At 47.3% G+C, this 15,571-nt stretch overlaps 1 protein-coding gene across 3 annotated transcripts in view; it reads left to right on the top strand.

Annotated features, from left to right (window-relative positions):
* Ccdc91 (coiled-coil domain containing 91) overlaps window positions 1-15,571 on the top strand; it is a 180,608-nt gene that overhangs the window by 62,030 nt on the left and 103,007 nt on the right. For 2 of the 3 annotated variants that reach the window (XM_075982235.1, XM_075982237.1), the window contains exons 4-6: window positions 4,574-4,734; window positions 5,460-5,663; window positions 7,302-7,406. In XM_075982235.1, the coding sequence (XP_075838350.1) occupies window positions 4,574-4,734; window positions 5,460-5,663; window positions 7,302-7,406 (470 nt within the window). Of the gene's footprint in view, window positions 1-3,744; window positions 3,832-4,573; window positions 4,735-5,459; window positions 5,664-7,301; window positions 7,407-15,571 lie in introns of all 3 variants that reach the window. The other variant, XM_075982236.1, reaches the window with a different exon arrangement.

The following is a 15,571-nucleotide window of genomic DNA, read 5'->3' as shown; positions in this document are numbered from 1 at the left end:
CTCACATTGTTTGCTGAACTCTTGTTTAACCAAACTCAGCGTGTTTTTCGTCATTGTTCTCATGAGGCATCCAACCGTTTGACATTGGAACAGGACCATTTGTTCATATTGAGGTTTCCTTTAATTTTTATTTCAGAGTGTTGGGATTATATAGGTTCGGCCCTTGGTAAGAAAAAAAAAGGCCTTGTGATGTCATTGGAGCTTCATGCTTGTCTATAGGGTTGTTGTCTATGGCTTAATTTCCCCCAAAGAAAAGGTATATTCCTCAAGAGACCTGTTCTAAAAACTAACCAAGTCAGCTTCACAAATTGTATTTCTTTAAGCATTTGCCATTTTAATGAAAATTTTAAATTAATTACTTAGAAATTTGAACACTTAAAATGAAGAAAATTTCCCAATTTAAAGCTCTGATTGTTGCCATTTAATTGTTTGTATTCACATGTTGCCCGTTTTATCGGATTAGCTACTATTATTCTTAGCTCTGCTTTGAACCCAGAATTTTAAAAATTAGACCAGTTATTTTACAAATCTTTTTTTAATACCCATATTATCCCACTCTAATTTCTTTTTCATTTCTTTAGTTTGATTGGGAAAGTAATTAGTTTTTTATAAAAGTTTCTAGATTGTATATGTATGTCTGTACATCTGCATTCCTAATTACTGCTTTACATATAGTACAGATTCAGGTAAGTAATGTTTTAAGGCCATTTGTTTCTTAGATAATATTCTCACCTGAAAGCAGATAATAGATTTACATTGCGAGTGAGCAGATAATGGGGCAGTGGAATGATGCAGAGAAGCTGCTCTTCAGTGTTGTGGAAAAGAACACAGCGCTCTGACTCCGTCCACTGCTGTGTGCTCACACTCCCCGCACCTCCACAGAGAACACAGCGCTCTGACTCTGTTCACTGCTGTGTGCTCACACTCCCCGCACCTCCACAGAGAACACAGCGCTCTGACTCCGTCCACTGCTGTGTGCTCACACTCCCTGCACCTCTGTGGAGAACACAGCGCTCTGACTCCGTCCATTGCTGTGTGCTCTCACACTACCTGCACCTCCACAGAGAACACAGCGCTCTGACTCCGTCCACTGCTGTGTGCTCACACTCCCTGCACCTCTGTGGAGAACACAGCGCTCTGACTCCGTCCACTGCTGTGTGTTCTCACACTCCCCGCACCTCTGTGGAGAACACAGCGCTCTGACTCCGTCCACTGCTGTGTGCTCACACTCCCCGCACCTCCACAGAGAACACAGCGCTCTGACTCCGTCCACTGCTGTGTGCTCGCACACCCTGCACCTGCGTGGAGAACACAGCGCTCTGACTCCGTCCACTGCTGTGTGCTCGCACTCCCTGCACCTCTGTGGAGAACACAGTGCTCTGACTCCGTCCACTGCTGTGTGTTCTCACACTCCCCGCACCTCCACAGAGAACACAGCGCTCTGACTCCGTCCACTGCTGTGTGCTCGCACACCCTGCACCTCCACGGAGAACACAGCGCTCTGACTCCGTCCACTGCTGTGTGCTCGCACACCCTGTACCTCTGTGGAGAACACAGTGCTCTGACTCCGTCCACTGCTGTGTGTTCTCACACTCCCCGCACCTCCACAGAGAACACAGCGCTCTGACTCCGTCCACTGCTGTGTGCTCGCACACCCTGCACCTGCGTGGAGAACACAGCGCTCTGACTCCGTCCACTGCTGTGTGTGCTCGCACACCCTGCACCTGCGCAGAGAAGTGCTGTTTTCTTTCAGCTCGGTCAGGCCTTTGATTGTGAGCTCGAGTTGCCTGTTATTTCCCATCTTTGAAAGAGGAAGTCGTGACTCTGAAGAGTCCGTGTAACTTGTCTAAAGCTGACCAACAAGGAATTGTCCGTTGTTCACACTGGAGCCGAGTCGGACTCTTGGGTTGGCTTGTGTTTGGAGTGGCACTGTGATGTCATAAAGGCCCTGGGCCGTGTGACAGAACTGTAGATGCCAGCAGCAGTGTGACTGCATGAGGTGGCGCTGGCCTGGCAGCTCCAGTGTTGAGTTAATGGAGAGTGAGCCATGAGGCTGATCTGGGAGGTGTGAACTGGCAGTCAACTGTAGCATGCCCGCGGGACATCTAGATGGATCCTTGTGGTAATCAGGTAGGCACATGGCCTAGAGGGCCAGGGAGTGCTCAGTTTCCATTGCTCTGCGGGTCATAGGAGATCCATTAATGGGCCTGGGAGTGACTGAAGGAAGGGGCAGGCTGCCTGTATGCACTTAAAGGGGTCCAGAGAGCAGAGCGAGTGTTCGAAGGGCCAGTAGGGCCTTAGGTAACAGCTGCAGGGGACTGGCCTGAATGGGAATGAGGAAGGTAGAGATGGGCTACCCTCTGCCCAGGGAGTGCGGTTATGAAGGGGAAGGTGCTTGTGTGTGGGGGTGGTGCCTGTCTGAGAGCCAGGCCCTCCTCTCTCCTCCTCCTTTTCCTTCTGTAACCTCTTCTCTCCTCATGCTCTCTCTTTTTACTTCCTTTTCCCATTCTTCAGCTTTTCTGCCTACTGTCTTCTCTCCTTCCTTCCTTCTTCCCCCTCCTTCCTACCCTTCCTGTCTCTCTTCTTTCCTTCCCCTTCCCCTCTCTTTCTTTTTTCATGTGATGAACTTGGGTATTCACTGTTTGAAGAATTTTCCCCAGGATTACATGGCCTCCTGTTCTAAATCATGACCGTAGATGTGATTGCCAAAGATGGTGAAATACCCTGGCATTAGGGCTGTCTTAGGGTTTCTACTGCTGTGATAAAACACCACGACCAAAAGAAATCTGGGGAGAAAAGGGTTTAATTTCAGCTTACAGCCCCTTACCACAGTCCACCAGTGAGAGTCAGCGCAGGAACCTGGAGGCAGGAGATGATAGAGAGGCCATGAAAGAATGTGTTTGCTGGGTTGTTCTCCACGGCTCACTCTGCCTGCTTCCTTATGCCATAGAGGATCGCAAATGCGGAAATGCACCACAGGCTTGCCCACAGCCACTCTGGTGGGGGATTTTCTCAGTTGAGCTTCTGTCTTTCCAGATGACTACAGCTTGTGTCAGGTTGACAGAAAGCACAGGGTGGTACTGCTGGGTTTGTTCCTGACCACATTTTGTCCAGGACGTTTAATATCTGTGACAACCACAGTGTACTAAACGCTTTCAAACCTTCCGAAGACATGGAAGGACAGAAGGACAGGCTGCTCTCCGCTGTTCTGCGCTTGGTGTGACATTGTGGTGCCAGGCAGTACTTTGTTCATGGCTCTCAGAGTTCATCATACGGATGTTTTAATCTTTTTAGACAACTCACTGTAACCAAATGTAGGGAGGATTTGGGAAAATACTGAAAAATATATATCAAGTTCAAACTTGAATTAAAGTTTTACCTTTTTGTGCTTGAGTTGAAAAATTTGAAGTACCCCTTTGTGCAGCTAGACACACAGAAACACGCATGCACATAGGCATGCACGCACACAGACACACACCTGTGCATACTGATTTAAGTTCAGAAAGAAGCTGACTCTGCAGCTAAATGATTTCCTTTTTTAAAATTAATTTTCTTTTGAGATTTTTGTACATGGTTATTATATTTGTTATTAAATTATATTTATCTCCACCCTCTTATTCAGTGTATACAACATTGTTAGAGACAATAAGCTTTTACATAACTAAGCAATTCCTTAAAATAACAATCAGAAATCTGTGCATTTAGCTCATTAGAATTTACTGCCTTCTGTGTGTCTTTCTTCAGGGGAACACGCAATCTCCATTGTGAGCCACCTTCAGAGTTTGTGATAGGACCCGAGGACAGAGCTACCGATGCCAATGTGGAATAAAGGTCATTGCAGTTAGGCCGCTGGGTGTGGGAATGAGGTGACTGCCAAAGATAGCTCCTTACATTCCAAAGCAGATTAGATTCAGTTGACTCTTTGGGAGCATTTAAAATAAAGTAATATAAATATCTGTTTTTTCCTCATTTGCATTTTTGTCTTTTTTTGTACTTGTCAGTCAGCTGCTTCCTTAACCTTCTAATAAGAGCCTTAATTACAGTGTAACAGTGGTTTATTATGGATCTGATAGTGAAACTGTCCTTCAGCATTACTTTTGTGGAAACAGTCCAGTAAGTGAAGATTGACTTTAACATGAAAACTTAAAAATAAATTTATTACGTAAGAGGAACCTCCAGGTTTTACAGCAGCCCTCCTCCGTCTTTGCGTTGCCGCAGTGAATGTTTAGCTGTTGAGTCCCGCTAGGTTGGGGCCAGGGTCACCGGTGTGTGACAGTGTCTCTCCATGCCTCCTGCCTTTACCTTCGGCCACACCAGTACTGTGTACTGTGTCATCGGCTGGACATTTCCGCTGCTGGGAAATGGACATCTCCAGTGCTAGGCTAGTGTGTGTGCTAACGACTTTAAAACATGTGTGTGTGACCCATGGAAACATCACCTGTAATTCAGAAACACTCCTTTGGATTTTAGACGTTAGCCACACAGTGTTGGTTTTCCACCTCTACTGCTCTACCCCACACCTTCCCTGTCTCTGTGTTGTCTTCTAACACGGTTCTTGTGCTTCTGTCTTCAGTATCCGGAGTGCGTCTCTCACCAGCTTCTCCGGAGCTCATTCTGGACCATGACCACTCGTCTCCGTCCTCTGGCCGCCTCCCTTCCGATGCTATCATCTCCTCACCAGACGACACGCGTGCAGACAGCAGCCTCGTGAGTCAGACCATCCCCAAGGCTCAGGTGAGGGCTGGACTCTCGGAAGGAAGCCTGCGTGTAGAAATGTAGAAACTGCTTCCTACCTTAATTCTGTGCTCAGGTGCTAGCGTTTCTGTCACAGAGGTTGATGCTTTACTCTGACAGACAGCTGTGTGTGGCCATTACAATGGACGTAGCTTTGCATATGGTATCTTGGACTTAAAAGGAGAATAATAGTAAATAAAAAAAGAGTGATTGTTTTTGCATTTCAAACTTAAAGTTAAACTTCAAAAAGGGATATATTTATTAAAAAAATATTTTTTCTCTCCTGGGAGTATTAACATGTTCTTAGGGTCAAGAGCATCTATTTCAGTTTTAGGGTAAAGCCACGGAGGACAGCATCAGCGCAGTGTGTTCATTCAGGTATCTGTAGGCATCGTGCTGGGCATTGGAGACAGGGTTCCAAAACTCGGTTCTTAGTCACCTGTCAGTTTTGCTAGAAGTTGATAAGTTAGCATCATTAATACATGTGAGATTCTGAGTTGCAGTTTAACTACAAATCTGTCCTAGGTCAGTGTATACATTTCAGACTGGGCACTTCTAGATGTATCGATTGAAAGATCAGGCTGTTGTAAGAGTGTGAAGTCTTCTGTTGGTTCACTTAGGGGGAATGATCTCATTGTTTGCACCCCAGCTTATTTCTAACTGTGGTTTATGATGAACATCTCCTTGACGGAATGGTCTAACCCTTCTCTGTTAACATGGTCTAGATCCAGCAGTCAGCGCACACACATCTGAATATCCCGCTTTTCCCGCTTGGCTTGACGGATGAGACGAGCCATGGAGCTATTTCACTGGAGGACGACCCTGAGGGTCCTGGAGCCGATGTGTCCAGCTCACAGCTCCAGCAAAAAATATCAAGTCTGGAGACCAAACTCAAAGCGTCTGAAGAAGAAAAACAGAGAATTAAAAAGGTGTGCGCACACATTCGCCTGGGAATGTAGAATCGTATTTGCTAGCAATTTGATATCCAGTTCAACACAAAGTGGATTGAAAATTCACCAAAGAATGTATTGTGTTCCCTGGGGTGGGGTTCAGGTCTGTCACATCGGACACTCAGTGGAGGCAGCCAGTCAGGGGCAAGAGAGATGGGTGGCCCAGTGGTCAAGAGCACTTGCTGTCCTTGCAAATGGATCCAAGTTTGGTTCCCAGTACCCACATGGCAGCTCACAACTGTCTATAACTCCGGCTCCATGCCCTCTTCTGGCCTCCAGGGGTCCTGTATGCATATCGTGCACATAGATACATACATGCAGGCAAACACACATAAATAACAAAAACTAAGTAAACTTGGAACAGGTCTCTAGTCAGTAGTTAGCACAGCCATGCATCCAGCATCCGATCCCACCAGCCAGACATGGAGACTCTCAGGGACACCCTTCTCTCCACTGGAGGTGCTTGTTTACAGACCTACATTTCCTGCTGCCATAGCAGCACAGTGGGTTTATAATTCCGTTGTGCATACTTCAAGTAGCTGAAGATCATTTAGTGTCTATGGTATGATAAGTATAGGTTATAAGAAAATATCATGTTGTTTTTTATAAAGAACTTGAGCATCCTGAGACTTTAGTGTCAGCATGGACCCATATGAACTCGAAAGTTGAATGCAGTTCTAAGGCATGCTCAGATTTTTCTGGGGCCTTTTGTTGTTATTTCTTGCTCCTCTAAGGCTTCTGTTTCTGTCAGCAGTGTTTTACTTCATGTGTGGATTTCAGGTTTGATGAAATGGATGGAAACCTTCTACCTGTGGGAGGTCAGGTACCCCTGGGTGTTTGAACACAGCTGTTCAGGGAAGGAACTGACATATGCTCTTGGCTCCCTTCTGTCCTTCCATCTGTCTGTCTGTCTATTCATCTACCTGACTTCTATTATTTGTCATCTGTTATCTTTTCTCGAATGTCGAACAGACATTCTTCGGTCTGTTTCCGTCCATTTGTCCACCCATATGCATGTCTGTTTATCTTAGCCAGTTCATCGAAAGCACTTACAGAGATTGGGTTCTGTTCATAATACTCTCGAGACACTCTTGTTCTTATCTATTTCTTGTTTTGTGTTTGTGCTGTGTACCTATGTACATGGTTGCATGCATGTAGCAGGACATGCCCATATGTTCTCTGGAGGTCAGAGGTCAGTTCGGGAAGCCTTCATCTATTGCTCTCCTCCTGACCTAGAGAGCTCACATTCCACTGAGGTGGTTGGCCTGGGGGACTCTGTGGATACCCCAGTCTCTGTCTCTCTGTCCTGGAGTTGCAGATGCCTGTGGACACCGTTGGCTTTGTGTGTGTGTGTGTAGGTGTGTGTGTGTGGGGTATGTGTGGACAGTCTACACTCAGGTCCTTCATGCTTAGATAGTGAGCACTCTACCCCTGAGCTGCCTCCCCAGCCTCAGTCTTGCATATTTATTAGTTTTACGTCAATATTCGATATTGGCTTAGAAATTAGTTAACTTGGGCAAATTCATACTTGTATAATTCTTAGACTTTCAGCTATTTTTCCCGATGTTTACTTTATGCTATGGGACGTAGCAGAGCTTGTGTTTGGCTTCCTCGTAGGATGTGGACTCACTGATGGAGAAGCACAGCGTCCTGGAGAAGGACTTCCTGAAGGAGAAGGAGCAGGATGCCCTGTCCTTTCAAGCCAGATACCGCGAGCTTCAGGTGAGCAGGAAACACGCTCTCGTTTCCAGACATGCGTGGTGAGTGTGCCACACGGCGCAGAGAGTGGTCCCCTACTTTAGTCAGGGATGAACTGGACGCAGCATTCTCTGTTGTCATGACTTTTTGTGATGCTGACATCAGATCACTGATTCCATGGTAAAGCTACGGAAGGTGCTCGCAGATAGAGATCTGGAGAATCTGGGAAATGGAGTTCGTTGGTTTTGTTAGGACAATGTTTTACGTGTAGTCATTGGAGGTAGGAGGACGTCAAACTCTGGGGCATTCGGACCAGGAAACACCTGCTGTCTCCGTACCTGCTGCTGACCTGCTGATCTTAGTCCTGGGTTGTCCTGTGCTGGGTGCCCACATTTCCTGTAGAGTAGGGTGAGGGATCCAGCCACATTTCCTGTAGAGTAGGGTGAGGCACCCACATTTCCTGTAGAGCAGGGTGAGGGACCCACATTTCCTGTAGAGTAGGGTGAGGGACCCACATTTTTTGTAGAGTAGGGTGAGGGATCCAGCCACATTTCCTGTAGAGTAGGGACCCACATTTCCTGTAGAGTAGGGTGAGGGATCCAGCCACATTTCCTGTAGAGTAGGGTGAGGGACCCACATTTCCTGTAGAGTAGGGTGAGGGACCCACATTTCCTGTAGAGCAGGGTGAGGGACCCACATTTCCTGTAGAGTAGGGTGAGGGACCACATTTCCTGTAGAGTAGGGACCCACATTTCCTGTAGAGTAGGGACCCACATTTCCTGTAGAGTAGGGTGAGGGATCCAACCACATTTCCTGTAGAGTAGGGTGAGGGACCCACATTTCCTGTAGAGTAGGGTGAGGGACCCACATTTCCTGTAGAGTAGGGACCCACATTTCCTGTAGAGTAGGGACCCACATTTCCTGTAGAGTAGGGTGAGGGATCCAACCACATTTCCTGTAGAGTAGGGTGAGGGACCCACATTTCCTGTAGAGTAGGGTGAGGGACCCACATTTCCTGTAGAGTAGGGTGAGGGACCCACATTTCCTGTAGAGTAGGGTGAGGGACCCACATTTCCTGTAGAGTAGGGTGAGGGACCCACATTTCCTGTAGAGTAGGGACCCACATTTCCTGTAGAGTAGGGTGAGGGACCCACATTTCCTGTAGAGTAGGGACCCACATTTCCTGTAGAGTAGGGTGAGGGACCCACATTTCCTGTAGAGTAGGGACCCACATTTCCTGTAGAGTAGGGTGAGGGACCCACATTTCCTGTAGAGTAGGGTGAGGGACCACATTTCCTGTAGAGTAGGGTGAGGGACCCACATTTCCTGTAGAGTAGGGTGAGGGACCACATTTCCTGTAGAGTAGGGTGAGGGACCCACATTTCCTGTAGAGTAGGGACCCACATTTCCTGTAGAGTAGGGTGAGGGACCCACATTTCCTGTAGAGTAGGGTGAGGGACCCACATTTCCTGTAGAGTAGGGACCCACATTTCCTGTAGAGTAGGGTGAGGGACCCACATTTCCTGTAGAGCAGGGTGAGGGACCCACATTTCCTGTAGAGTAGGGTGAGGGATCCAACCACATTTCCTGTAGAGTAGGGTGAGGGACCCACATTTCCTGTAGAGTAGGGTGAGGGACCACATTTCCTGTAGAGTAGGGTGAGGGACCCACATTTCCTGTAGAGTAGGGACCCCCATTTCCTGTAGAGTAGGGTGAGGGACCCACATTTCCTGTAGAGTAGGTGAGGGACCCACATTTCCTGTAGAGTAGGGTGAGGGACCCACATTTCCTGTAGAGTAGGGTGAGGGACCCACATTTCCTGTAGAGTAGGGTGAGGGACCCACATTTCCTGTAGAGTAGGGTGAGGGACCCACATTTCCTGTAGAGTAGGGTGAGGGACCCACATTTCCTGTAGTGTAGGGTGAGGGACCCACATTTCCTGTAGAGTAGGGTGAGGGACCCACATTTCCTGTAGAGCAGGGTGGGCAGCCCATGCTTTTTTATACTTGGCTATCTAACATGTGTGTCGTCTGAATATGTTGCGAGATAAGATAAGCGTCTCTTGTTGAGATGAGAAGGGTGTGGAGTGCTGGCTGGGCCTTTGCAGTGTCCTCAGCACAAAGCACACTGTGGCCAGGATTCCTGGATGTGCCAACAGTCGGGTATGTGAGTGGATCGAAGCCCTTCTCCGGAAGAAATGCCAGGGTGTATAGTTCTAAAATAATATGCTTATTCTGGAAAAAACGGGCAGTACAGAACAAGAAAATATTTATCACAAGGAAAATTAAAAATCTTTTCCCATGTTTTCAAACATTCAGCTTTTAATTGTCAGGTCTGAGAGGAAACCTGTCATTCAAAGTTCAGCATGGGGCTCACGCTGGCAGGAGTTTTCACTGCCCAAGAAAATGATTAACAAATGGAATGTGCGTAAAACTTCAGCTGACTTTTTAAAATATAAAGCATTGCAGAGAGTTCTGTTATTTTTTGCGATGGGCACATGGAAATTTAAGACCTTGTAAGAGCCAGGGCACAATAGGGACACCTCCCTCTCCTCCTTCTCTGCTCCTAAGGTGTGTAGGCCAAGTGGAGGGAGCCAATGAGTCAGCTGACCTTGCTAGAACTGAGTGGAGCATGCTTACCTCTCCCCAGCGTGGTCCCACGGTGGCTCCAGGTGAATTTGCTGCCTTCTCAGAAAGCAGTCACACGGCTGTGTTAAAAACAATAACAAACCCAAACCCAGCCAGTTCCTAAGGCTTCGTTTCTAGCAGCTGTCAGCTTGGGGAGCCATGGCCAGCTCTGCGCTCTCAGTGGAAGCCTTGAAAGACCAAGCTTGCTTGCTGCCTTTATTCTGTGGTGACCAGTTTCACGTGAGCGCATTGACGACCTTTCTTATGATCCTGCCGCATCATCAGCCTTCATTCTGATCCTTCCCCATTCATGCTCTACAGAAGTGCCCCGTGGTTACAGGAGATGGAATATTTTCTGCTTAAGAATTAAAAATCAATAAATAGAAAACACACCGAGGCTGTTAGGGGAAAGTGAATTGAATTTTGTAGCATTAGGTCGCCACCTGTGTTCTCTTCCTGACTTCACAGACCATGCTAAACTTCTTAGAGTGGGGATAATTGTCACTATTATCATGCTTTAGTATCTAAGTGTTGAACTCTCGGGCTCTTGGCCTACCTCTGCTGTGGTCACAGCATCTTGAGGTGCACAGGAACCTGAAAAAGCACATTTGCTGGGTGAAGAACACTGAAGTCGCCCTGCAGTGGATCAGCTGACACCTGCTGTGCTTGGGTAGTTTCTGTGTCATTTCAGAAGAGGGAACTTAACTGCGGAAATGCCCCCACCAAACTGTACCCTGGGCAAGCCTGTGGTGCATTTTCTTGATTGATGTCTGACACGGTTGGGTCCATTGCAGTGGGGCTAGCCCCTGAACCGGTGGTTCTGGGTGATGTAAGAAAGCAGGCTGGGTGAGCCATGAGGAGCCGGCCAGTAAGTAGCACTCACTGTGTGGTCTGCTTCAGCTCCTGCCTTGAGTCCTTCAGTGATAGACTGTGATACGGATGTATAATCAGAATAAACCCTTTCATCCCCAAGTTTTATCATAGCAGGTAGAAACCCCAATTAAGACAAATTGGTACCAGAGAATGTTGCTGTGCCACGTGACTGTACTTGTGTGAGGATTCTGGAGAAGCCATTAAACATTGAGAGCCCAGTGAACTTTTGTGAGAAGGTAGAAGACAATGCTAGAGCAGTGCAGGCAGCGAAGCCCCTTTGAAATCCTGCAGGGCACCCTGTGTTTGAATTGGGAATCACTGAAGTGAGACTTGGGCTTTTCTGGGACAATCACTACTAGTCAGCTAAGAGCGCAGAATCAGCCGTGTTTAAGAAGAGACCAGCACTGTTGAGGTCAGTTCTTCGGGGAATTGATGCCTCGGCAGGATCAGCCCACGGAATCTGACCCAGACTGGGCTGTACTTTGTGCTGACACATGAACTTGGTCATGCGTTTCGAGGCATAAAGGGGGTCGGAGTCTCTGAAAAGAGCCCCAGAGGGGCTGTTGGTGAAGGTGCAGCACAGCAGCCAGCGCTGGCCCCTACATAGTTCCACAGTTTAAGTGTGTCAACCGTGGTAAAGAGGAAGCGTTTCTGTAAGATGAAAATGAGCGCCCAGTCTGAGTCTCTAAGTTCACATGTGATTCTGTACGAAGTCTCTGGAAACGTAAATTCTGGCTGTATATTCATGTAGTCTACAGTTCTCAGTGATTTAGGTCACAGGTCGCTCAGGGCTGGCTACAGAAGCTTCCTGGTCCTATAACCCAGGACCTCTTGGGATTGATATTCCTGTAAAGATCCGTGCACAAAACAGAGAAAACGACAGGGTTGTAGTCATTGATGGGGGTTGGAGCTTTGCTCTATAAGATGGCATAACTTTTCAAGTTGACCTGATAATGTATGATTTGGTAAAATGTGGTTTTAATGTTGACTGCCACTGTGTCTGCTCCAAGGATGTCTGTGTGCCCCGTTGTCACCTCTCTTCTCCTGTGCTGTGTGTCATGGCGAAGCCTCGGGTGTGCGGGGTTTTGCTGTCAGTCAATGTTGGGAAGTGTTGGTAATAGGTTGTTTCTTGTTGTTTAACAACATCACCGCAAGAGGAAAACACGGACTTGTAATGGATAAGCCTTGTTCTCTCCCGGTGGCAAAGGAACCTGTTATTTTTGAAAACGCCAGTTCGCAGTCTCTAGGGAGCTCCTGCTCTCTCTCTCTACTTCTCTGAGGTCAGCCTCCGACCTCAGCCATTCTAGAACAAAGCCACAGACCTCAGCAGCCAATGTGAGATGAGTGTGGGGCAGATCTCATTAAATTCATATAGTTTACCTAGCGGCTACACCGCAGACTTCTCCTCAGTTAGAGTTTTTTCATATAGAACATAGAAGAAAAGATGAGTCTGTGTGCACTGTCGGAAGAACACGCTAAGATGTCGCTCCCAGGCTTACGTACCTGAGATAACGCTGGAAAGGGCCAGCTGTTTCCCAGTGCTGTGTTTGTGTTATGACCATTTGAAGGATTCTCAATTTCTGACCTTTCTCAGTTGTAGACATGTAATGGGGAAATAGTTCAAGGATATTTGCTGTGCTTGGTTTGAGGTCCTCTGCCCTCTAAATGCTCACTGTCGAGGAGGTATTATGCCTTAGCATGTCTGGGAGAACAAGGGCATTATGGGAATGATGAACCACCATTAGAGGGTCATTATTTAGGTCATAGTCTTGCAGTTACTTCATGAGACAATATTTTTCCAACTTCTGACTAAGGCTGGTCGTCTTTTTCCTGCCCTACTTCTGCTACTTTCTTGAAAACTTAATAGAATCTTGTTGATACATTCACTGTTTGACTACTTCCTTCCCTGTAGAGAGTGGAGGAAGCCCTGAGCGAATGAAGTCTTCTTGACAGTGTTTTGTTGGCATGAGCTGGCCATGCCAAGGACCCTGAAGCAGGAGTAGAGAAGCCTTTCTTTGGTGTGGGAGTTGGAGTCTGTGGAAGACAGGTGCAAATGGAGTCTGGAGAGGGGGGCCCTTGTGATGAGCCTGGAGAAGCCCTCAGCAGAGACTCACCATGGAGTCTGGAGAGGGGGGCCGTTGTGATGAGCCTGGAGAAGCCCTCAGCAGAGACTCACCATGCTGCCCTTTGCTCTTGTGCTCCCAGCATCTAGAATTGTGAGCTGTTAATGTTGGGTATTTAAGCTGTCCAGTCTTTGGTGCTCCATTAGATTGCACAAGCAGTCTAAGAAACGGGTTGAGAGGTTGGTTTTTAAATTTCAGATTATGCTATAGTTGTCCATTTAATATACCCTGTTTGTCTGTGCTGGGCTTGGGTGACGTCAGTTTTGAAGTAGTTCACAGTGTAAGCCAACGAGGGAAGTTACAACTCATGTAATTTTTCTTTAATTATTTACTTTTATGGGTATTATGGGACTTTGTCTGCATAGGCCAGAAGAGGACATTGGATCCCCTGGGTTGGAGTTGCACACAATTATGAGCTGCCATGTGGATTCGGGGAATTGAATCCAGGTCCTCTGGAAGAGCAGCCAGTGCTATTAACTGCTAAACTATCTCCTCAACACCAATTTGACTAAAGTTTATTTCATTTCAAGCCAGTATATGCTATTATATAACATCTTCCATGAAAGTAGTATTTGCCTGAAACTGTGGATGCAGTGCAGTGTGGAGTAAAAGCAGGATCAGAGCACAGCAGGTCTGAACGCTCACTGGATACCGGCTGGCCGCACCGATGCCATCCACAGCAGCGTGCAGTGTCCAGAGCGGCCCCCAGATGAGAGCAGGCCTCGGTCCTCATGCACACACTCTCCACTGCATAGGAACTGCTGAACAGGGCTCCACCGTCTGGCTGGTCAGTCTTCACCCCGGATATCACCCACTTTCCCCTCTCTTTTCGGTTCACGGACCTCTGCTCTTTCACTGCACACCTGCAGTGGCAGAACCCCCGCTAGTGGGAGAACCTCTCTTGTTTAGCTGGTCTGTAGCATCCAGCTTCTGTACTGGTTTTGGTGTATGTTCTTTCTGTGTGCCCCTGGCACCCACTCTGACTTCATGACTTTTTTCTTCCACATTATATATGTTTGGCACACTTTCCTAAAACTATTTTTCTAGCAACATAGTCCATAAAACTGTAGGTTAGAATATGAAAGATACTGTGGTCTCACACCGTGTGAGTGGTCCTCTTGCAGGCAGAGACTGAGTTCACCCAGCCAGCACCTGCAGGGGTCCTGCCTTCCTTGTGCTTGTCACACCAAACATGTGTGACTTTTTTTCTTATAGTCACTGACTGTTTACATTTTCTGCATTTCCCTTGTCTCTTCTTTCATTGTCTTCTTATTTCTATCTTAATTGATACTGCTTACAAAGACCTTCGTGTGTCAGGGTTCTCTGTGGTTCTCAGTGCAGTACAGACACTTTTAGGTGTTCATACACCATTGTGTTAGTGCTTTTTCTCCCTATACTGGATGCAGGCATCTGTTGTCTGGTGAGTTGCTCATTTTATACAGGTTCTGACTCACCTGCATTTCCTGTAGGCTGCATAAGACAGTCCCAGCTACTCTTCTGTCTGAATTCTGATGGCAGCTCTTAGACTGTTTGCACACGCACACATACCCCAGCTCCCTACCCCCATGCCCCGATTTGGGTTCACCCGTCCAGCACCCTACTATGCTGAGCTCTGGCATCCTCTCTCATTTCCTCCTGTTCACGGGGCAAGGCATCTGCGTTGCTTCAGTGACTGACATGTTTAGTTATTTAGGGTTTTATGTGTCACTTTCCTGGCTACTTTTGCAACATTGATTGTGTTTGGATTTTGGTGAGAATTGCGGCAGTGGAGGTCAGTGACTGCTAGGATAGGACTTGCTCTGAGCCCTCCAACCTGGGGCTGTTGACTTTCAGAGTTTGAGTCTTAGCATTCTGATCTTTTGTCATCTTTTGTCATGTTCCCATGCGTTCTAAAGACTCACTTCCAGTAATGCCAACAAATTTAGAAATTAGATTTCCTGTTACCATCCTGAAAGGCTGAAGTCTGCTAGCACCTCAGATTGCCGTGAGTTCCCGTATCCTCCCATAGGCAGCGGCAGCATGTAAAGCCACTCATGTTTGAGTCTGTGTGCATGAAGGGTGCCCTGCTGTTTGTGAAGGCTTCCGACGCAGACTGGGAGAAGCCATCAGTGGAGCTCCCGGGCCTTCTGGACCACCCGGAGCTGACTGACGGGCAGGGGCATGAATGGCACCCACAGTTGCAACGCACGGTTGAGTAGTGGGGGTGTCTTGTCAAGTCCGTATGGGATCTGATAGGGTGGGAACTGGTTAGGGACCAAATCAGAGGAAGTTGTTAGAGCCTGTCAAAGATGAGCTTCTCTTGCTCTTTGAGAAGACGTTTGTTTGGGTGAGTCTGAGGGAATGCCACAGTCAAAGATAAGTTTTATAGATTGGGAGACTACTCCAGGATTGTCACCAGGTGTAAAGAATGGGAAGTAAATGAAAGTTGAGATGATGTAATGACAGAATTTTAGGCAGAAATGAATTGAGCAACTGTCAGAGAAGGAAGGAAAACACCCAGAATGGCTTTGCCTTTCTGTTTTTATGGTATTTTCCAGGCCTTTCCCTGTTAATCATTTCCGTTGAC

Source organism: Microtus pennsylvanicus, chromosome 8 (assembly GCF_037038515.1).
Source record: "Microtus pennsylvanicus isolate mMicPen1 chromosome 8, mMicPen1.hap1, whole genome shotgun sequence".
Taxonomy (NCBI): domain Eukaryota; kingdom Metazoa; phylum Chordata; class Mammalia; order Rodentia; family Cricetidae; genus Microtus; species Microtus pennsylvanicus.
This window is presented reverse-complemented; position numbering and strand designations above follow the sequence as displayed.